The following is a 22,766-nucleotide window of genomic DNA, read 5'->3' on the forward strand; positions in this document are numbered from 1 at the left end:
AACAAGGGCACTTAGTGGCCAGTCTGTTGAATCACACGTGTCTTTTTTGCTTTATGTTTTTTTAAGATACTGCATGCTCTTCAGTAATTTTTTCCTCCAACGTCATCACGTTTAATTTTGGAAGATTTTGTTCTGTTGGTGAATTCAGTAACAAGTGTTTCAGTTCAGAAATATACACACCATTTAAAATGGATCTCACCCCTACTTCTCCTGCCAGCTGTACTGCATTTCTTTTAATGCATTCAGTACAAGTGGGCAAAAAATTCCTTTTTCAGTACGATAGCAATAGACGTTCAGCTCAAACTGAACTGTGGACTTTTTGCCAACCATGAAGTGACAATGAAAAGCAGGGATTTTTGTGGGTGATATCTTTTATTGGACTCCTGTTCCCTGAGGAAGAGTTCCATGCTACCCAAACACTTGTCTAAGTCTATCCCAGCTATGGTCCAATAAAAATATCACCCACAAAAATCCTTGCCTATGGCATATTTCCTGGACTGTCACAGCTACAGTATCACTTCAGCATTACCAATGAAAAGCAAGACTGACATAGATTCTGTTCTGAATCTGACACCTTGGTTCATCAGTTAGTTTGTGTTTGAATCTGAAAGATGCTGAGTGCTGACTGAGAAGGACCAAATAACTGGATCTCCCAATGGAGCTTGTCAAGTTTTCAACAATTTAAACTTCTAAAAACCAGACCTGAAATGAGTTTTCAGGCTTATTGTCTCCTCAGAGACTTTAAAGGATGTGTCTTTTCGTTAAGCATCTTTCAACACTATTGCTGTTACCATATTTAACTTCTCTAGTCTAACAAATTCTTGAAGATATTTCATGCTGTTCAAATCTTAGCAAAACAATAAACATTCCTGCTGCTTGTCAAATATGTGTATTTAGATTCAAAATAGTTATACACAACCGAAAGAAAGGCATTTGATTAGTTTCTGTCTAACTACTCTATGGTGAAAAGCTGATTATTTTTAAATGATAATTTACCATACAAGTTTTGGTCTTTAGATATCAGTTTTTCAGCTAGTTCTACTAAAATTGATAAAGTAACATTTGAAACAATTGAGATTTTTATTCTGAACCAGTGTTTTCACATCTAGTTCAGCAGAAATGAACATGAATATATTGTTTCTGAATTTAAATCTGTTGATGCAACTCTAGTAAATATGTAACAAAAAGTAATATATAAAAATGGAAAGTGACTGTTGTCTAAGTATATTTAATTAAGAAACTGTTTAAGATGGTTAAAATTGTCTTCTTAAGGGACATAACATGTAACTTACGTTATTGAACTATATGAGCTCAGGTCGCTTGCTAAAAAATTGTTTTTTTTTCTTACGATCGTAAATGTCTATTTCACCGTTTAGTATGCATGTGCAATTTTCACTGGTTTCAGGGGAAAACCAATGTGTTCTATTCGAAGGCAGTCTTCAGTCCAATATACTTACACAAGTCTCAGTAATATTTTGGATCCCATTGGAGAGATGCTGAATACTGTCTATTTCCATAAACAACAGTGAGAAATCAAGGTTTTCAACACCTTGCATGAGCAGGTTCTTATAGGAGTTATATAGCACTGCACTTTTGCCTTTTAAATTTGATTAAGTGATAGATTCCAGCTAGCTTTGCAATTTCTATATGAATAACATTTTATTATTAAAATATTTTATTACTGTCAGTATGAGAGGGTGAGCTATCTTGTTGATCTATTTTACACCAAAGATGTGTGGGGGATTGTAGATGGAAAAAAGAGCTGCATCTAAAACGTACTTATTTTATTTTATTTAGATTTTCATACACACCTTTCTGAGACATTGAAAGACAGAAAGACAGGCTGGCAGCAGCTGGCTGAGACAAAGAACTCTCTGATACGTAAGGTTTTCATCTTGCTTAACCCATATTCTCTGTAAACTTGGAGCCTAGCTAGAAATGCTTTCAGCAGTGATTAGTTTATCTGTGTTTATATTGTGCTTATCACTCACTTTATTTGTGGTTTGTTGTGTTTTTCTTCTCCTGCAGTGTTGTTTCTCCTTCAGAGTAAATAAACCTGATTTTTATTCAGACAAGTACAGACAGTTGTTTTGGGGTACTAGCTGATGGGGTGTAATCTGGGGAATTTGTCATTGAGACTCCTACCAGAAGATTAGGTGATGGAAGAGTCACAATTCCCCTGTGCCAACATTACTTCAGGAAAGCTGGTGTATGTCAGTGTGGGCACAAGGAGAACTGAATGATGATATGAATGACAGACCTACTTACTTAGATATAATAATGACAACTCTACAATCTATACTAGTAGTATATTTACAAAGATGCATACATTTTAAACTGCCAGTTAAGTTTGCATGTAATATATATACTCCTTCAGAGATTGTTGAAGTCTTTTAATGGCAAATTTCACAATAGCTGTGTTTATTTTTGTTGTGATTTGAATTTTGATCAAAACGAGTTTTGAAACAGAACAGTACCTTTCAGTATACTATTACAATTTTTTCTTAAAGACACCTTATAATACAGTCAGAATTTTTATGAGGAGTTACCGTACTGACAGAAGAACAGCAAAACAGGTAAAATCACATGAAAAAAAGAAAGGGATAGTGTTTTTAAAAAGTGTTCTTTGTATTATTTAGCATATGAAAGTCAAGGTCAGTATCAATAGTCTATGCAAACCTAACTGTCCAATGACCTGATGCATTTAAGGCATACCAATTTCTATAGCTAAAGGCATAAAAAAGGAGTAATGTGGCTAGCATCACATCTGGCTTTCCATCTGACCCAGGTACCCATTTACAGCTTTGGCATGAGTCCAGGTCCAGGCTTGAACTCACCTATGGAGTTCACCCTCTGCAATCCCACTCCTCAGAAGAATGAAATACCTGGATCCAAAAGCTTTTTAATATGATAGTATCTATGAAGTAATGATTAATAACACCCATTCACTCAGCCCCTCCACTTGGCATCTCTTAAATGCAAAGCATTGTTTTCATTCGTTGGATAGATCCATTTATATTAACCTTAGATCTTAGTCAATATGTTCCATTGTTCCCAGCCTAATTTCCCAAGAGCCATTTCTGATAAGGTCTTATGCTCTCAAGGCTTCAATTTCTGCTTTATTTGACTGGATGAGCAGATGAAATATGCTTCCTAGAACTTTCTCTTCCTCTGTTTTGCAACAATCACCTGCAAAATGTAGGTGACACTTTTCCCCCATTCAGCTGAGCATTTAAATACCTGATGTAAATGTTCGTGGCCTTAAATGAAAATAATATTCTTAATTCTAATGTTTATTAAACATTAACCATGTTGTGAGATTTTTTTTCCCCTTTTGATTTTCAAATGTACTTCCTTTTTAAAATTCTAATATACTCTTTCTTTCAACATGCTTGATTACCAATGGTATCTTGTGAACATTATCTCTACTTAGGGTTTGTTACGGAGGCAGATCTGCACAGAACTGCCTGAACAAGCACTGTACCAGTTTAGCGATGCTCACATAAAATGACAACTAAAAATCACTGAGGAATCTCAACTCTCTTTGAAATCAGTGGAAATTGGGATGTTCAAAAAGTCTTTAACTACTGTCAGCATGAGGGGTTCAGTCCTTCAGAATTAGTTCAGGTTTCCTGAGAGAGAGGTAGAGGGTAAAGAGAGAACTGTTATCCACAGGAATTATATTCCTTTATATTAGTTTATATTTCATTAATTCAGCCCAAACATGATGTTGATAGCTACCAAAATAAAATTATATGAAGATTAAAATTGATCTTCTGTATTTCTTTGTGTTTCTGAGAAGTGACTGTGACCATAGTGTCTAGGTTAGTGATGTAGCTACTAGTGAGTTGAATTTTGGCTAAAAATAATTTATCACTTAATAACTGAATTGATAGCAGTATTTGAGTGTGTCTGTCAGAATTCCTTGAAGTCTGTCCACAGGGCTGACTTTAAAAGCCCCTCTCTTGAGATCACTTCCTGCCATTTGGAGCATTTTTCAAATTAAATTATTTCTCTTTGCCTGTTTGTTTAGCTTTCCCAAGAACATGAACCCCGGTCCCATTGATGATAGTTTGATTTATATATTATTTTAAATTGTGCAACATTCCATGAATTTGTTGCTGTAGAAATTAATGAAATAGAACATTAATATGTAGTGGAGATAGTAATAATGAATATATAGTCAGCACTAGATTTTACAGCAGTTTTCATTTTTATTCATGACTCCACAGTAACTGGAAAGAATTCTTTATAAACATGACAAAATGGCATAAAAACGCAAGATGCAATTTCTGCATATACAATCATTTTGACATAGGGTATGACTAGGGATCTACTGAAATTGCAATTTCGCAATTTTCATAGAAACCACAATTTCAAGCACTCTCTGTGCAGAAGTCTGTGCCCGCAAAAAAGCATGGGGAATCACTAAGCAGGGGGAAAAAAACAAAAGATAGCTGCAAGAACAGAAAAGGGCTGGAAGCATCCTGAAGCACAGGTGGGGAGAAAGGGCGCAAATCAGAGGCTGATCCCCTGATGTAGGCTTGGTCAAGGAAATGAAGCCTCACCCCACTCCACCCCACACCTCCCTGCCTCCATCCCATTCCCTGCCAGTTTCCATAATCCAACCACACTTCTAGAGCCCCAATCCTTTATTTGCATAACCCCACCTCCAGCCCCACCCTCCCACTCCTTTCCCTGCCTCTCCTTCCGTCATTTACATAACGCTGCCTACATTCCACCTCCCCCTTTCTCTCTTTGAAAATCACTCCACCACCCTGTGTCCTTATTCCATTATTTCTATAACCTTGCCCTCTGTACAGACAGCCCCACCCCATTCCTCTCTAACCCCTCCTCCCCCCTTCCCCCTCTTCCCTCCCGCTTCCACCTTCCTCCCCTCTCTCCCCACCCCCATGACCCAAGACTACAGGGCTTTTCTCTGCTTGCTGGTTAGTTTATTTTTATTTTTTGCAGTTAGCTGCTTGGTGGTGGCCTGAAACTGTGGCTTGATCACCCTGATTAAGCCCGGGAAAGCCATTAATCCACACTTAATGCATGGATTAATGGCTTCTGGGTTTAATCAGGGTAACTAAGCCCCAGTTTAGGCTATGTGGCAATCTGTGACAAGGGGCTGGACTACCAGGGTCCCTCAGCCAGTCAGAGGTGTGGGCGGGGGGGGCTATGCACACTTGGCCCACAAAAATGGCTCCCAGGCCTGCAGTCTGCCCACAAAATCAGCTGGCAGCCACCTCGAATTCAGTAGGTCCCTGGATATGACATAGATTAGTAGAAGAATGAATTCTTATTGTAACAAGGTAACAAGTACAGAAACAGTGAGCCTCTAAGTTCAGAAGTAAAGATTGCTAACACAGTGTTAGGCTCTTATGTTATTAATTCAGAGGGAAATGTGACTAAAGCCCAGCTTTAGCTCTACTAAAAACAAACAAGACAAAAAACCCAAAAACACAGCCACATGAGAACAGATGTTTGTTTCCCTGGGGACAGCTGGCAGTGGCCCACTTTATGCCACTGCTAATTGTCCCCAGGGAACACCTACGCCATGCACCACTTGGCACACAGGACATTACCCTGGGTAGGGGAGGGGAAGCTGGAGCCAGCACAGCCTTCCTTGGGGTCCTGAGGGCATCCTGGGGCTGCAGCAGCAGCTATCCTACTGCTGAGAGCCTGGCCAGCAGCCAGAGTGTGGTTCTGGCTGACCAGGCTCTGGTTTTGAGAGGTATGTGCTGTCCTCGCATGCGTTGCTTTGCTTTTGTTTTGTAGCATGGAGAACAGCTGAATGTGTACTATGTGGCACCACTGACCTCTCTGCAGCGCCATGTGCCACATGGCCATCTGGATGCGGCCAAAGGGTTTTACTGCTGAAACCAGACAAATGGCATCAACTTCAGTTTACAGGAAGAGGATAGCTCCAAATAGTGAAATGGTTCCTTCACTGCACATGCCACTGTATTAGCCGAGCAGGAAGCTTTGTTTTGTCATAAGTAAAATCCTCGGGTTTTTCATTTTACAAGTGCTCAGTGCACACCTGCGCTGGTTTAGCACGTGGATTGTGTATTGTGCACTGATCAAATGTGCAATCCTCTGATGCATTCAGTAAGTGCCAAGGAGTAAGATATCATCAAAAAACAAATACATTTTCAGGAGGTGGTAATCAGAGGAAGCTCAGCTAAATGCTGAACCTTCCTCTCTAGGTACTATAGTGATGATCACTTCAGATATGCAAACAGCAAGATATATCTTGAAGATAGACCTGAGTAGACTGTAACCTATACAGTCTCAAACACATGGTTTCTACTGGGGAAAAGAGGGTAGTGGCTGCTCAAGGGTCCTCCCTTTAGGGGTTGGGAGGGAGGTTGTGTAGGTGGGCTGTCTAATGGGGCTTAGGTAAACCCCTGTGCACTGGAGTAGAGTATATACAGCTGCATGTTTTGAACTGCTTTGGGTCTTGTGTTAGTTGCCTTCCGGGGACTTGGGTTTTTTCTCTTCCTAACAACTAGTTAGTAACCTGATGAGGTAGGTCAGTAGGTATCTAGTGAAGGTATTAGTGATCTGGTTCCCTGATAATGTGGAATTGAAAGTAGATACAAAAGAAGGCATGTAGAGCTGAATTTGGACCATAATGCCTTAGACAGCAACTAGAAAGCCCCTTTACCCCAGCTTTTTAACCCTTTTACAAAATGAGGGTGATAGGGTTTCAGTAGCAGGCTAGCAACGAGTGTAGAGGGCGTTGCCAGTAGTCTACCAAGTAGAAATGGCTAACATAGGAGTCATGCCCTGCATTATGAGTGATTGTTGGTAGTGCTCAGATTGGTTAAGAAAATTGCATTCTTGTCCATCTCCCTGCAAAACCAGGGCAAGTAAGTTTCATGTGCGGGCAGCAATGTTCATACAGTATTCTCGATAACCTTTGATGTCAGTGACAGTACTACACAAACTATGCATAATTCTTTGCAGAACTGAACCCATGAAGTAAATTTCAATTTATCAAACAGCAGATGGAGTTTAAGTCTAAATCATGGAGACTTCTTGAGGATGCTGCTTGTGGATCTTGTTGATGGCGGTGTTGCTTATAGGATGGCCATTGCTGCCCTTTGATAACATTTTTCAGCCCACCCTACTGTATTTTTAAAGAAATTGGTAAAGCCACTTCTTACTCAGAGAAGTTATCTATTTTAGGTACTTAAATTCATTCTGTCCAGCCATACTTTAAAAATACTTCTTTGTTTTAGTATGGTACTGCCTTTTGTTTTTAATATATTCTGTTCTTTGCTGCTTAACTGATTCTGTTTATTGTTGTTAAATCATACATGCAATTGGAAAGCTACTGGTACAACTTTGTTTTAGAAAGTCAGGAAGGAACCCTGAAAACAAGAAACTGGTGATAAAACTTGCACAGGATCTTCCTTTCTTCTTTAGGTAATGCCCAGTAGGAGACTATGAATATTTTTAAAAAAAACAAGCTGAGATGAGCTTTCTATTTATTACTGTTGAAAGTTGTCAAAAAATTTAAATATCTCTTCAACATTTGTGGCATGCGATCCAAGCACTAGCACTATTAGAAAATAATGTATAGATAAGAATATAACTTGGTCCAAACAAACAAACAAAGCCTTTAGCCTTTCTCCAGGTGACAGGAAAGTCCCCTTTATCTCTGGGCCTTCTTAGAGGTGAGATCTACTGGATTTCAGCCTGCTTCCTGCCTGCAAACTGCTCCTTTCCAGCTTGAGCTCCTGACTGTTTCTCCCCTTGGGCTTTTAAATGTCAGGTAATCACCCACAGCTGGGCGCTAACTGCAGGGCTGTCTAGCTCCTTTAAAAAGGCAGACTACCCTGTTATACCAGATTAAAGAAAGCAGTAGCAAAATCTGTTGTGACTTTTCTTCATTTACCTACCACTCTCATTTTCTCTCATCACTGACAGAATGTCCTCCTTTAACCTCTGCACATTCTTCAGTGACCCTCTGCCTCCCATCTCCTGATATGTTTTGGTCCCTACTTTCATACATTCTCAAGTTCTCAGTCCCTTTCTGTCGACTCAAATTTTCTTCACGCAATATAAGCTTGTTTGAATGTTTCTCATCCTAAAATAAATACCTTTGGCCCTTCAACCTACCACACCATTTTCTACTTGCATTCATTTCTCAGTTCACTGACTTGATAGCTGCAACTGCTAGTTGGAGGTCCTCTCCTCCAGTTGCTTCTAGGCCTCCTTCAATCCACCTTCGATCTCTTTTTAAATCTGTTGACATGCCTTTTTTTTTGCTTTTATAGACCTAATAATTTTTATGATTTTTATCAGTTGTCACTTGCTTCTTGTTGGTTCTTAAGTTGTTCAGTCACTGCTTTGACTGGAGTGTCAGGATAGCCTGTGTTGAAGATTCAGATCACCTCTACTCCATTCCTATTCCGTTGTGTAGTGACAAAACTTGTTGCTTGTCTTTATAACTCGTTTGACCATTAGTTTTCAGGCTGGCCAATATATTCTTACTATTTCCTTTTGCTGTAGTTATTTCTGAGCAACTTACCAAGCAAGAGCAAATTGTGGCTTGAAGAAACAGTGTCTACTCAACTGCAGCTTGGTCACCTGGTAAATGTGCGTTATGATGCAGTTTTGTTTACTTGATAGTGCATTTTCTGCAGGATCCCTGCCTTTCCCAGTATACAGGATGGTCCTCCACTAAAAATGAATCAGGGTTGTATAATAAAGAAGACTGTTGTCTATACAACCCTTGCCTCATTTGTGGCAGATGCTGAGAAGTACATTATAAAAGAGGCAAGGTATTATATTCTCCCAGTATAGGTAGATGAATATTGCCCTGGAGAATTTAATTTGATCTCTGGTCTGGAGAGTAGTTCTAGACAAGTTACTCAGACTAAACTTTTCAGAGGTGATCATTAATTCTGTACGTCTTGCTTTCTGGCTATGCAAGTCAATACCTGAAGAGAATGGGTTCTGATTTACTGAAATGTTTGGCTTTCACAACTATAACTACAATTGGTAGCTGAGTCTTGAAAATATAAAGTTATATATAATATTAAATGTAAAACAATATACCTTAATTCACCTCTAATAAAGTAGGGTGTTGTAAAGATGAATCAGTGTTTGCAGAGCTCCCAGATTATGTAGAGATAAGCACCACAGGAAATCAAGAGCATGGTTTGAACAATGGATCATAAATAAAAAGTATGGGCTACGCATTGAAAAGTAACGATAATACAAAACAGATAGCTGTTCATTAAGGGAGTATCTTCTGTTCCATGCACTAAATGTGGCAGAGATCCTTAGGGAAAAACAGTCTGAGACCAGGTAATTAAAGAATGTGTTGTAATACATGTACAGAAGGTGGCAGAATTAAAGTGGTATGTCTGTCTCTTAATTTATGTGCACTTCTTTTTGCAATCATCATGTTGTTTATTTAATGTGTTGTGTGTTTGTATTCTGGCTGCTGACAGACGGGGGTGGGGTGGGGGAGTGCTTTACTGGAAGCAGCAGCGAGTTAGTTTGACCTGGCTCTGCAGAGTCTGTATAGATCACGTGCTTCAGCAGCACTTTTTGGTGCTTTTAACTAAAGTTGATTCAATCATCTATTAGATAATAGCACCAAAAAAGCCTCACTGAAGCACCCGATCTATACAGATGTTGGATGAGCCGGGTCAAACTAATGTGATGCCTCTTCTGGGCATGCGCTGGGCTTGGCTTTAATTCAATATTATAAGAAAGTGAATTTACAATATATCAGGTGGTGTAAATCATCGGGGCAGACATAGTATTTGGGTGATATTTTTTATTCAGGGGCACATGGAGTTTAAAGTAAAGCACCATTTTATATATATATATATATATACACACACACACATATATAAGCAGCCTCTCTGTGTATATATTGCAAATATATAAATCAAGGTCATGGAATGCATCCAGTGATCTCTGAAACTGTGTGGTACCATTCGAGTATTAAAGATTATTTTTAATAGTTATGATTAAGTGTGTGGTGTATGTATGTATATTTGTAAGTACATATGTATATTTTCTACATAAATATATGCAGACTCAGATGTATTTGGTGACTTACTATAACAGAGAGCTGGAGGCTCCTGTTACTCACAGTGGGGGCTATAGCAGGCTGACCTTGCTGGGTGGCACCAACAGATAAACTAAGTGCAAGGGGAAGAAGGCAGGCTAGCTGTCAGGCCTGTGCGTAGCTGTAGGGATAGAAGGTGGCCATAAATAGCCCTTAAGGCAGCTGGTGTAGTGGGAACAAATGCAGCCAGGAGGGTCCCACTTAGTGCTTATGGGGCAGGACTGGGATCAGTGGGGTCCAGGAAGAACTTGCTGCCAAAGAATAGTTGAGGGCTGACTGTGGGGCCCTGGGGCAGCCTCCCTTTTTTTCAGTCAATTCATTCCATCAAGGCATGGCGATAGGAAAGGGAGGGTGCACAAGAAGCCAGTTAGGCAGCAATCGTGTGGCCACCAGGTGGTGTCACAACCACTCATGGGGCCTGGTCCTGTCATATTCACAAATTAATAACACTTTATCTAGTTACTGTCTTTCTCTAAGGGAAGAAAGAACAGTGGATTTTTTCCTGCTGTGTAAATATATGTACACACACACACACACACACGTATGCAAACTGCAAAAATATGGGTAATTCGGGTTTTGGGGATTTGTTGTGGCATAGCTCTCTAATCTCTCTCACACAAAATGTAAAAAAAACCATGAAAATAACAAGTTTTTTTCTAGTAATCTTCAGATGCAAGTATTTTCTTTCACCTTTATTGAAAATTATATTTAAACATACTGGACACAGTTCATGTGTATAGTGATCTCATTGATGTCAGTGGAGTAACACCATCAGTGGATTTCATCCACTCTGCTATTTCACTGTGGATTTGAAATGTTTCACTTGCCTTGACCTAGTATAGGTTTTGGGGTTTGCTTTTAATGGAAATTCTCTTATGAAGTAGATAAGCAAAAATGTGTTATGTCCTGAGGCTTCATTATTGATTTTTATAGTATCCAGTTTCAGATTGACTTTTCTTACAGCATGCCATTTTGCTCAGAAACCATCCACTGGAACACACAAACTGTATAACAGAATCTGTATGATTACAAAAAATTGTGAGAATGGAATAAATTCTAAAAACATTCTCATCTTTTAATTCAATGTTATAAGAAAGGGAATTTACAGTATATCAGGTGGTGTAAATCATAGGGGCAGACATAGTATTTGGATGATATTTTTGTCTTGGAAACACCAGCATTGGAACTAATTTGCAAAATTTGTTTGAGAAACAAAACAGATTGCATGTTGCAAGACAGAGCTGCTGGCAAAATACTGTATCGCGTCAGATTTCTACAAACCTATCTCCTGTGTATTGCACCATGTCCTAGAAAACTGGAAACCATGAAAACAAGTGCTCATATTTTAAGGAACTGGGTGACAGATGATAAAAATATAGCATTTTCTGTGGCACTTTATACATAAAGCTTCTACCTTAAAGCAAACTAATTTGATAGAATAAGTGGTAATTTTTAACAGAAGCAGTCACAAACTAAACACCATCTGTTAGTGTTGACTTTTTCCACACTATTCTCATTCCGGGTGATTTTATTTCACTTTTTTCAGAAATAGTTAATGACACATCTGGTATGTAGTGAAGGTGCACTTTGGGTGATTAAATGTGGACATAAGTTTAGAGAAAGTAGTAATGAAAACTGTTTTTCAAGACATGGAAGAAATACTAACCAACTGAAAGGGGAAGCTTAAAAATATGCCTTTGCTAATTTCCTTTTTATTATATAGTGTGAATTATTAAGACAAAGAATAGATTAAATATTTACAGTAGATCCTGTCCCTTTCTCTCCTCTATATCTTCCTGTGCCACATTTGATAATACAGTCTTATCTTTGATCTTCAGAGTAGGTCATCTATACTTGTCATTTATATGCTAAGCTATGCAATCTTTTCAGGAAATACCAAGATCACTTGTCTTCACAGTTCCAATAACATCTTTTCTGCAGTATAAGTAAATAATGAGCTAAACCGTGTCAAGCATTCTGTATAAAAATAAATATCTAAGAAATGGAATCTTTACATTCGTACAGCACAGACAGCATCTCTTTATTTGTATAATTCTTCACTGAGAATACTGGGACTTAGCAAGACCACAGTACAGGGACCAGACAAGTGAGATGGTAGAACATGTATCATAAAGAACTAATGGTAAGGCAGCAAGCTGCCAACTGAAGAGGGAAAGAGAGAGAGAGGTAGAGAAACAGCATTCTTATTGAAATTATCTTAATGCTTTAAGATAATGGGACACACAATGACTAAATTGTAGTAGACTATCTACAGAGTTACTGTAATATCCACATATTAGCAAATTAATCTTTATTAAAGATGATGACTATGAAGCATACACACGATGACAAATCTATTATTTTAAATAATTTTGTACCTGAGTGATTTATCTATAAAAAAAAAAAAAAACAACCCTAGCTTTTTCATGAATTTCACCAAGTTGCTTATAACTTGTATGACCTCCTTATTGTCAGAGGCAAGTTCTGAGCCATGGCAAGGAATCTAGGGTTACATTTGGAAGTCAGTGAAAAAGTAGCCCTCTGACTTCTGATGATATCCTAGAACATGATACTGTTATTGACTGTGAGATGAAGTCGGAAGGAATGTGTAGCCAGTTTCTACTTCTTGATAGATCCTGATGATCTCCTTTTCTTTAATTCTCCCCCTCTCTCTCCCTCATCTTCTACTCCCTCTTCCACTCCTTCTCATACACATCCACCCACACAAACACGCACACTTTTGAGATATACCCTGCCTCAGAAGTCTCACTGAACCTTCTCTAATTCTCAAGCTGGCTTTGTGCAGGATCATATGGCACTTACAGACAGAAATCAGATGAAATTTGGGAAAATATTTTTCTACAACACATCCCAAAAATGTTGAAGAAGGCTTGGCTTGCCTAACATTTTAGCCTGTTCTGAGTATAGCAGGTTGTTGATGTACTTATAGTAGCTAATGCAGCAGAATCTCCCTCCTTTGTACCCCCAGACTGTTTTCATTAGGTGTATGTTGCAAAATAATGGTGGCACCTTCTCAGCCTCCCCATGTTTTGCCAACATATAGAAGAAGGTGGCTGGATTACTCACCTTCCTGTTCCTATGTCTGTATTGTAGGGAAAGCTATAGTTAAGCCATGGTAAGGTAGAACAGTGGTTTTCAAACGGTGTTCCATGGAACCCTGGGGTTTGGTGATAGGTCATAATGGGCTTTGCAAAGAGATTGGTGATAATGGCAGAGGGGGCTGGAAGACGGTGCGTCCCCATTGCCAGGGCAGGTTGCCTGGCTCTGCGTCAGCTAACAGGATAAAGCTAGGGATTATATGACAGAAATAGTGATATGAAAAGGTTATGTCAGTTTAGGAAATTTGAAAGTCATCAATATAGAGAGATAAGAGAAGTATAATGGATAAAGGACACCTGGGTTTGAGTATAAGGGATGAAAAATAAGGTATCTGGGAAGAGAAAGGAAGACATTGTTTGATTATGCTGATGATTTTTTTTAAGGGTGAGCATTAACAGGGGTGTAAAGAGGGGAAAATATTTACCTCAAGTAGAGCTGGCCAACTTCAGTGCAAATGTGAACTGCACATGGTGCCAGCATGCTGTCATGCAGTCCACACACTGGGACTCCCCCCACCCCAAGCTGCATGGGCCCCATGCAGCTGCTTCTGTGATCTATGATCTAGCTGTCTGTGTAGTAGCAGGAGATGTGGCTTTATGGGCCCACCCTGTCCTAGAGTATACTGCATCATGCATCACCAACTGAAGTAGAAGATGTTTCAGACGCTCCCTTTTTTAAAGTCATTTATTTCTTTGGGAGGAGAGAGGATTGGCTTTAGAACTTTTTCTCATTTTCCCAACTTTATTTGAGGGCTAGATAACATGGAGATGAATGAGGTAGTTTGGATGAATTAATTCTACCTCAGAAGATTGGGGTTTGTATTTCAAGGGCTTCCCTCTAGAAGATTCTGAACCCAATCCAAATTTACCTTGTAGGCTTTACCATTTAGATGTTATGCCATAGGAGACTGATGCAAATTGACAGAATTAGGTGTCCTGATCCCTATATCATGAATGGGAAGACCCAGGTGTATCCAAAGAATGATCCAAAGAGCTTAGGTTCAAAGGAGGAAGGTGCAGAGGACTGGGCAATAGGAAATACTAGATGTAGGGATGTGTCACAACTTCCACTCCTTCTCAGAGCTCAAATGTCTGACTTAGGGTTGCTGACAGTGGCAGTGATCTCTCACAGTAGAGCATAATCGCTCCCAGCCAAATGAGTCCATTAATGGCTAAGAAGGCTGATCCTTGAGCCACAGACTCTCTGACTGACACCACAGGTGGTGGTTAAAGGAAGGGTTGAATTGCAGATTTCTTGGTCTAGTTTCCTTTCCTTCTGTTTCTCTTATAGTATGCTTCCAGGGCAAGATAGTTTTCCTTAAAGTAACATGCACTACATCACCATGTAGCCCTGTCCCAGGCTAGTTTTTCCTAATTTTTTATGTTAATACCACACTTCTTAACATTCTCCTTGAAGATGTGCTTGAAGTGTTTTCTCTGGTCCCCACATGTCCTTTGTCCTTGGCTGAAATATAGCAGTTGTTTTGGTAAATGTGTGTCAGGCATGTACACACAATGCCCTGTCCACTGCAGCTGATATTGAATAACCAATGCTTCCAAACTGGTGGCGTTAGCATTGGGAAAGACACTGACATTTGTGTGATGATCCTCCCATTTTATGCTGAAGATCTTCCAGAGGTAGCTCTGGGGATGGCATTCCAGGCTTTTCAGGTGGTCCCTGTAGGTCACCAAAGCTTCACAACCATAGGGAAGAGTTGGCATTATCACAGGCTTGTATAATAGGAGTTTTGTTTAAGTCCTGATGTCATGATCATTGAACACATGATGATGCAGTCATCATGAACACATGATGATGTGAAGACACAGCTAGCCATCAGATCCTGTACTGGGTTTCCTCGTCAATGTTGGCCACCCTTGAGAGGTGGCTGCCAAGATACACAAAGTCTTCAATATTCTCCAGCTCCTGTCTATCAATGACGATCTTTTCCAGGGGAGTTAATTAGCCTGGAGCAGACTTGTGAAGTACCTTTGTTTTTTCCAATGTTAAAGATCAGTCCCAGGCACTGGTATGCTTGGGATAAGCAGTTAAGGGCCATTTATATGTCCTCCACAATAGGGATCCTGGTTTTCTCTGGGGAAAAAAGAAATCCCCAATTTTTGGATTAAAAAAGAAACCCAAAATCCACATTTTTCCATGATTAAAATGAAACATCACTGTTATTTATATATATATATAGTGTTTCATTTTAATCACATAAAACGGGGATTTTGGGTTACTTTTTTTAAACTGAAGATTGAAGGGTTTTTTTAATCAAAGAAAACCAGGATCCCTGATCATCAGCATACTGAACTTCCACTGTTGAGGCTGATGTAACTTTGGTTTTGACATGGAGGTGGGAAAGATTGACAAGGTTGCCATCCATCTTGTACTCAGTGCCAATGCCATGTGGCAGACAGTCATGAATGAGCATCTTGATGACCATAAGAAAGATGGAAAACAGAATTGGTGCAATCATGCAGTCCTGCTTGATGCCAGTTCGAATGGCAAAGGGCTCCATAGTGGAGCCACTGCATGGGATGGGGGCAGTCATTTGGTCATGAAGAAGTCTTAGGATTGTGTTAAATTTCCCTGGGCAGCCAAACTTCCATAGATCTTCCATAGAGCCTTATGGTTAACAGAGTCAGAGGCTTTGGTCAAATTGATAAAGGCCTTATACAGTTCCTAGTGTTGTTCTTGGCATTTTTCCTGCATCTGCTGAACTGCAAAAATCATGTCAATGGTGCCTCTCAATGGTATGAAGCCCTTCCTGAAACTCAAGAAGGATTTCTTCAGTAAGAGGGAGCAGTCAATGCAGCAGAATTTGTATGAGAATCTTCCCAGTAATGGAGAAGAGGATGATATCTTGATAGTTTCCACACAGACTTATCTCCTTTTTTAAAAATGGGGACAATATGCCATGAGGGTCAGATGCTTTGTTGTTCTTCATTTGTCTTACCACCTGGTAGACGTCTTCAGAGGTTGGTGCACTGGAAAATGCTTCTCTTACTGGATGCCATGGGATATATTCAGTAGTTTTATCGAGTCACTGTTGATTTTCAGTTTAGGAGCTTTTGGTAGTGCTCCTTCATCGGTTTTTGATGGACTCATCTTTGAGGAGTGTACTGCTGTCTTCAACACTAAGTATGACAAGTCTGCAAGAAATTGGTCCATACACAGCCCTGATTGCACTGAAGAAGCTCCAAATGTCATGACTGTCAACAAATTGTTGGATTTTTTTTTTATCTTCTCTTCCCACCATTTGTTCTTGGTTTCTTGAATTTTCCCCTGGGCTTCAACTTTAAGCTCTCAAAAAGGTCCATGCTTCTGACTGGATGTAAGATGCTTTTGCCAGCACAGAGTGTGCCTATACATGTGCAACAGGGCTACTCTGATGTGCTGTAATTACAGTGTGTTGGAGCACACTGTGTGATTCTGCTGGAGGATGGTCATTATTGCACTCCAGCAGACTTCAGTGCCATATGTATCAGTGTCCACACACTGAAAAGTGGTCGTGGGGGCACTTTAACATAAGCTCATTCAATGAGCATTAGTTAAAGCACCACCACTGCCACTCTTCAGCACTAGAACACTGATGCACTTGATGCTTCAGGTGCTTGAATTAGAGCAACTCTCGGAGCCACTCTAATTAAAACCTTTCCCCCCCGCCCTGCTCCTGGAACATGTCTATAAACCCAGGAAGCTTTTCTCTTCCAATTGAGAAGGGCTTTGATCTTAGCATTGTTTTTCATCAGCCAATCCTGATGGCATTGGGTAATAAAGCCAATTGATTGTGTGCAAGCCTCATGGATGGACTTTTTTAGAGCTTGCAAATCTTCCTCAACACCAGTCTTTTATTATTTTCAATTTTAAGATTGGAGAGTTTTTTGCTGAGATGTGTTTGGAGGGTTTTTTGGTGCCTAGGGGTCTGAAGGCATTTCATGTACTGTCTTTGGACTGATTTGGGCTGCTTTTAATGTTTTAATACAACCCTGAGGGATATGATTGATCTCACTAAACGATGATCGCTCCAATACTCATTGGCTCATTTCATGACACGCATGTATGGACGTCTTTTAGATTATGCTCTGTTATGATGATGTAGTCAAGAAGGTGCCATTGTTTCGAGCAGGGATGTTGCCATGTTGTTTTGTACATGTCATGTTGTCTGAAGATAGTGTTAGTAATGACAAGATCATGCTCCGCACATTTACTGAGTGAAAGGATGCCATTGGAGTTGGCCTTTACCACTCCATCCTTCCCAATGTTGCTGCTCCACATGTTAAAGTCCCAGCCAATTCTTGCATTGAAGCCTCCAAGGAAGATGATCTTGTCCTCTTTTGGAATGAAAATCAAGATTTCATCAAGGTCAGCATAAAACTGTTCTTTCTTTTTTTTTCCTCGGCATCAAGTGTTGAGGCTTATGCACTGATAACGTTAGTGAACAAATTCTTTGTCATTTGGAGGCAGAGAGTCGTGAGGTGCTTGTTAATACCAACAAGGAATTAAATCATTCGGCTAGCAATCTGGTTTTTAATGGCAAAACCAATGCCATGTATTCACCTGTCTTTTGCAAATTTCCCTTTCTAGAAGAAAGAGTAGCCATCCCTGTCCTCCCTCAGTTGGCCTGAGTCTGCATATCTAGTCTTGCTGAAAGCAGTGATATTGATGTTGTATCACAAGAGTTTTTGGGTTAGAATAGCTGTTCTGTATTGAGGTGTGTCCCTGGTCAGGGCATCTAGTAGGGTTTATACATTCCAGAATGCAAAAGACAGTTTTGTATTTCAACTGCAGTTTGAGTGATCCCCCTGAAACTGGCTATCCAGTCAAGTAAGGTAGAGTGGGACAGCATATGTTTGGGGCATCTTTTCTAATCTCCTTCCCATGTGGGGTGAGCAGAGGAAATCTTAAAAAAAACACTTCTCAGTCACAACCGCAGCTGCCGAGTCACTCTCTTGCCCCATGTCAAGGGTAAAGCAACCATCATGCAACTGCTGCCTGCATGTGGATCCATGACTGGGGACTTCTGGTGATCATCTGTCCCCGTCACCACTCATCCATCACCACAGGACTTTGTAGATGTTATGGGCATTGGTATTGGTTATTGTAGTAGATGTTGGACCAGTAGGAGAAGCCTGCATGTGATTTGTTTTATGTGAGGAGGCCATTGTAGCATTGGCAACCATATGGATTTGGTAAAAGATAAACCTGTGTCTAGTGGCAAGGAGATCTAAGACAAATGTGGTTACTTTTCCACTGCAACCTTCATCTGCCTTTGCAGCCATTGAGAAGTTTGACTTCTATATCCACTTGCTCTACCATTGAGATGTTTGTGTTGTGTTGGACTACTTTTTGTCTGATACCCCACCTTTGTCCTTACTGCCATGGGTGATCCTACCAGGAGTACAATACTCCTTATTGTGTTGCTCTTAGAGTCATTTGGTATATGCAAGTGTCTCCACCTGTTAAGGTGGCAGGCTATGGAAAGGGCTTATGATAGTATATTAGATGCCTTAGTGATCTGTGGATCCAGGTTATCCAAAAGGAAGGATAGTCTACCTCCCTTCTACCTTCCTATCTCCCTGACAGCAGCATGGGTTAACCTGAGTTACAGGTACTTCTTAGCCTGAGAGAACTCAAGCCTACATTTCCTGCTCCCATTCCCTAGCCATGAAGCTGCAGAATGAGCTGGTGGAAGTACCTTCCTCTCCTCCTGTTTAGGTTGGCCCACTGGGTAGCTAGGAGAGCAAGATTCAATGGGCCAAAAGGCAAGCAAACAAAGAGGAGCCTGACAATGAAGAGGAAACTTCCCAGAGAGGGGAAAATTCTGGGTTCCAGCCTCTACTACCAGGATAATTTCTTATTTTTAGCCATTGACTATGTAATGTAACATTTATAAGTACCATGAACACAGATGACTGTCAACACTTATCAGACCTTAGTGAGTTTTTGTAGATAGATTATATATTGGACTGTTTTTTAAGTGAGGAGCTTCTAGGGTTTACTCAGAGAAGAAATAATTAATTAATTTGATAATTCATTTGACTGTGTATGAGTAGGAACTTTAAAAAAGGTAGTTTGTTACTTAGATTTTGCATTCCTGAATTCAGGAAGTATTTGACGTTTCTTTCATGTTGCACTTCACAATATTATTTTACCCTAAATTTCATTATCATTAGTTATCTTACAAAAGCTCACAGTGGGTCTTTAGTTTCATCAGAAGCAACTTTCTTTACAAAATGGTGCTTTCTACACAAAGTATGTGGTCCTTTCTTTTGCAGCTATGATAGCTAAGTTTTGTCAAGGATTGTATGATTTTTTTATGGGAACTGAAGACTATCTGTAGGACTTTACCTTTGGAACTATTGAAGGCAACATATTGAAAGGTATTATTGCTGTTGCAAAATGGAAAAGAAATCTTTATTCTAGTCTACAGCAAGAAGCAACATGATAGCTAGCCCTGTATAGGATTTGCCTTCTCAACCTTCAGTAGCTTGTCTGGAGGCCAGCCATAGTCGGAGTCCTTACTCTGGAAAGTCTAGTGTTAGTTGCAGCACTATAGCTCTAATGTTTCCAATTTGTATATGGCCTAACCTGAAGCTTATTGAAATAAATGGAAGGTTTTCCACTGACTCCAATTGGTTCAAGCCCTTATGAGTAGGGGGAGTATTGATAGAAACATTTTTTTTCAAATGAAACTTCTGTACACATGGTTTTGGTTTTAAATATCTTTATCCAGTTTGATTATCAAGATTTTTTTCCTTTTAGGCCAAAGTTGGAGAAAAAGACAAGTCTTAGTAGGATACAAGAATATGTTTACTGTGTGGTGCTAATAGTCTTAATTATTCAGATAAGAGAAGACTCCTAATAGATCAGACTGACTAACCTCACTGGATTTTTATCTTTGCAACTGAGAGGATATTCAAGATAACAGTTGGTCTTGGAATGCACCTGTATCATAAGTTTATGCATAATGTATATAGTGGATGTTAATCACTTTGAGTTCATCCCATATTCCTGAGCAATGAGCATGATATGCTGTTTTGCATAAGTTTAATAGTTATATCAAATATCTTTTTGACTTGGCCTAACCTGTATAAACATTGAATTTATGAATTATCTAAACCTCTTTGAAAGATAGCCTCATGTTTTATGTGTATTATCATTTTTATGTTAATTTGAAACACTTTTCAAATTGCTTTGCATGGAATTAGGATAGAGAATTGCTTTTTTCATATCCATTATGTACTTTATTAAACTTGAATAAGAAAAGAGAAAAGAATGAACTATGTTTTTTGTCTTACTCTGACTCATATAACTGTGATAGAATGATGATCATCCCTACCTTGAGTTTGAGCATATGCATTCAAGGGGAAAGCAGTGTTTGCAAAATCATCCTAGTGTTAGGGACTTTTCTTTGTAGATGTCTGCTAACTTTTTAGAATACTTGCACTGAGGGATTTTTCTTTTGCTGTGACAGCTATTGGAAATACCTTATAAATAATGTGTTCTACAGCAAACCGAACCTAAGTTTTGTGGAAAACGTCTTGAGTTCTGTGGCCCAGTTAAGTCAAATGAAGTAGAAATAGTTATGAAATTGAGAAAATTTGGCAAATAATAGGAAAATAAATAATACTGGTGCAGTATTTCCATTATTCCTTTTGAAAGTGAATATTCTTCAAATGTTAGTTTTAGAGTATTTTTTCTGCTTATTCCCACTACTTTTCTATTTAATGATTTTACAGCTTGAAAGCCTCACTTGTCTGCTAGCTGCCAAAAATCCAAATAGATTCTGTTTTTCTCAGGTACCAGAAAGCCTCGTTGCTACATACCCATCTGGTAAAATCTTCCATTTTACTCAGACAGTTTCTGCAATGCAGTTACTCATTGTCAATTCAGAATCCTACTGCTGTCCTCGGCAAAGGTGCTGACTTTTATTTTTGCTGGGGGGGGGTGCTAAGATGATGGACATGTGGAAAGTCTTATGCACTTCAGGTGAAATCCCTCTTCCTGAGAGTGGGGGCAGAGACCTCAGGCCTCCATGTACTTGGCACCTTTGGTCCTTACTCTCTCAGCCCAAGAGATATTCAGCACCTTAAGGGATTAAGCAGTGGATTTGGATTCTGAAATTATGTCTGTAGATGGACATTAGGTAAAAATAAAAATACTGTACCTTCTTGGGAAATATATATATATAAATGCTAGCTATTGAAAGCCAGCACTAAATGGCTGGGACAGGAACTAAGGACTGACCCTGTCCTTCATTTTGCTTCATAGTACATACCAAGCACTGCTGTGTCCTTCTTACAAAGTGCCCTTCTTAAGCACTCCCCATTTCAACCACTATTAGCTTCTGTTCCCCTTAGATGATACCTAGTTCAATTTAATCCACTAGCTTTGCAAATTTATTTTAGCCAAATCTCTGTTGAACATTATGGCTGCTTCATTCGCTTTGCTATCAGCAGTGTCAGTATTTGATTCTTTACGTCTACACAATTCAGTCATAGGCAGCTAGTAACAATGTCAGTAGGCTTTTGAATAATATGAATCAATATATGAAAGACAGGCAGGGGAGAAGAGGAGGATGATTTGTACTTTATGTTAAAGAACTGAATGATTCTCCTGTTCTCCTGAGCACCTCCCAGAGTAACAAGGAATAACTGAGAGTAGGTTCAGACTAGACATGAGGAGGCACTACTTCACAGTCACAGTAGCTAGGATCTGGAACCAGCTTCTGAGATGCTGGCTCCTACCTTAAAAAGAGGCTTGATAACTACCTATCTGGGGTCATATGAGCTTAACTTAGTGAGGGTCATATGAGCCCAATATTCATTCCTGCCCAGGGCAGAGGGTTGTACTTGATGATTTGCTCAGGTTCCCTCCAACCTTACATCTATGAATCTGTGAATCTACGATTGCTCAGAGCTCCAATATGAAACTGGAGATAGGTCTGTTGAAAGTTTCTGGGTTAGGGTCAGACGGGAGAGCAACAACAGTCACGTCATGGTGGGGGTCTGCTATACATCACCAGACCAGGAGGAAGTGGTGGATGAAGCCTCTTCAAACAGCTAGCAGAAGTTTCCCAATCACAGGCCCGGGTTCTCATGGGAGACTTCAATCATCCTGAATTCTTCTGGGAGGAAAATGCAGTGCGCAGGTAATCCAGGAAGTTTTTGGAGAGTGTTGGAGACAACTTCCTGGTGCAAGTGCTAGAGCAGCCAACAAGGGGCCATGCTCTTCTTGACCTGCTGCTCACAAACAGGGAAGAATTGGTGGGGGGTGTAGAACTAGATGGCAACGTGGGTAGCAGTGACCATGAGATTAATTGACTTGAATATCTGGAGGAAAGAAAAGGAGGAGAGCACCAGAGTAAGGGGCTCAGACTTTAGAAAAGCAGACTTTGACTCACTCAGGTAACTCAAAGGCAGGATCCCCTGAAAAGCCAGTCTCAGGGGGAGAGGAGTCCAGGAGAGCTGGCTATACTTTAAAGAAACCTTACTGAGACTGCAGGAACAAACAATACTGATGTGCAGGAAGACTAGCAAGT

At 39.8% G+C, this 22,766-nt stretch overlaps 1 protein-coding gene across 8 annotated transcripts in view; it reads left to right on the forward strand.

Annotated features, from left to right (window-relative positions):
• The window catches only part of TENM2 (teneurin transmembrane protein 2), a 1,200,689-nt gene that overhangs the window by 661,829 nt on the left and 516,094 nt on the right, over positions 1 to 22,766 (forward strand). For all 8 annotated transcript variants that reach the window (XM_090064279.1, XM_090064280.1, XM_090064278.1 and 5 more), the window contains one exon: positions 1,798 to 1,881. In XM_090064279.1, the coding sequence (XP_089920405.1) occupies positions 1,798 to 1,881 (84 nt within the window). The remainder of the gene's footprint in view (positions 1 to 1,797; positions 1,882 to 22,766) is intronic.

Source organism: Crocodylus siamensis, chromosome 10, assembly GCF_052110815.1.
Source record: "Crocodylus siamensis isolate JL-2025a chromosome 10, ASM5211081v1, whole genome shotgun sequence".
Lineage (NCBI taxonomy): Eukaryota > Metazoa > Chordata > Crocodylia > Crocodylidae > Crocodylus > Crocodylus siamensis.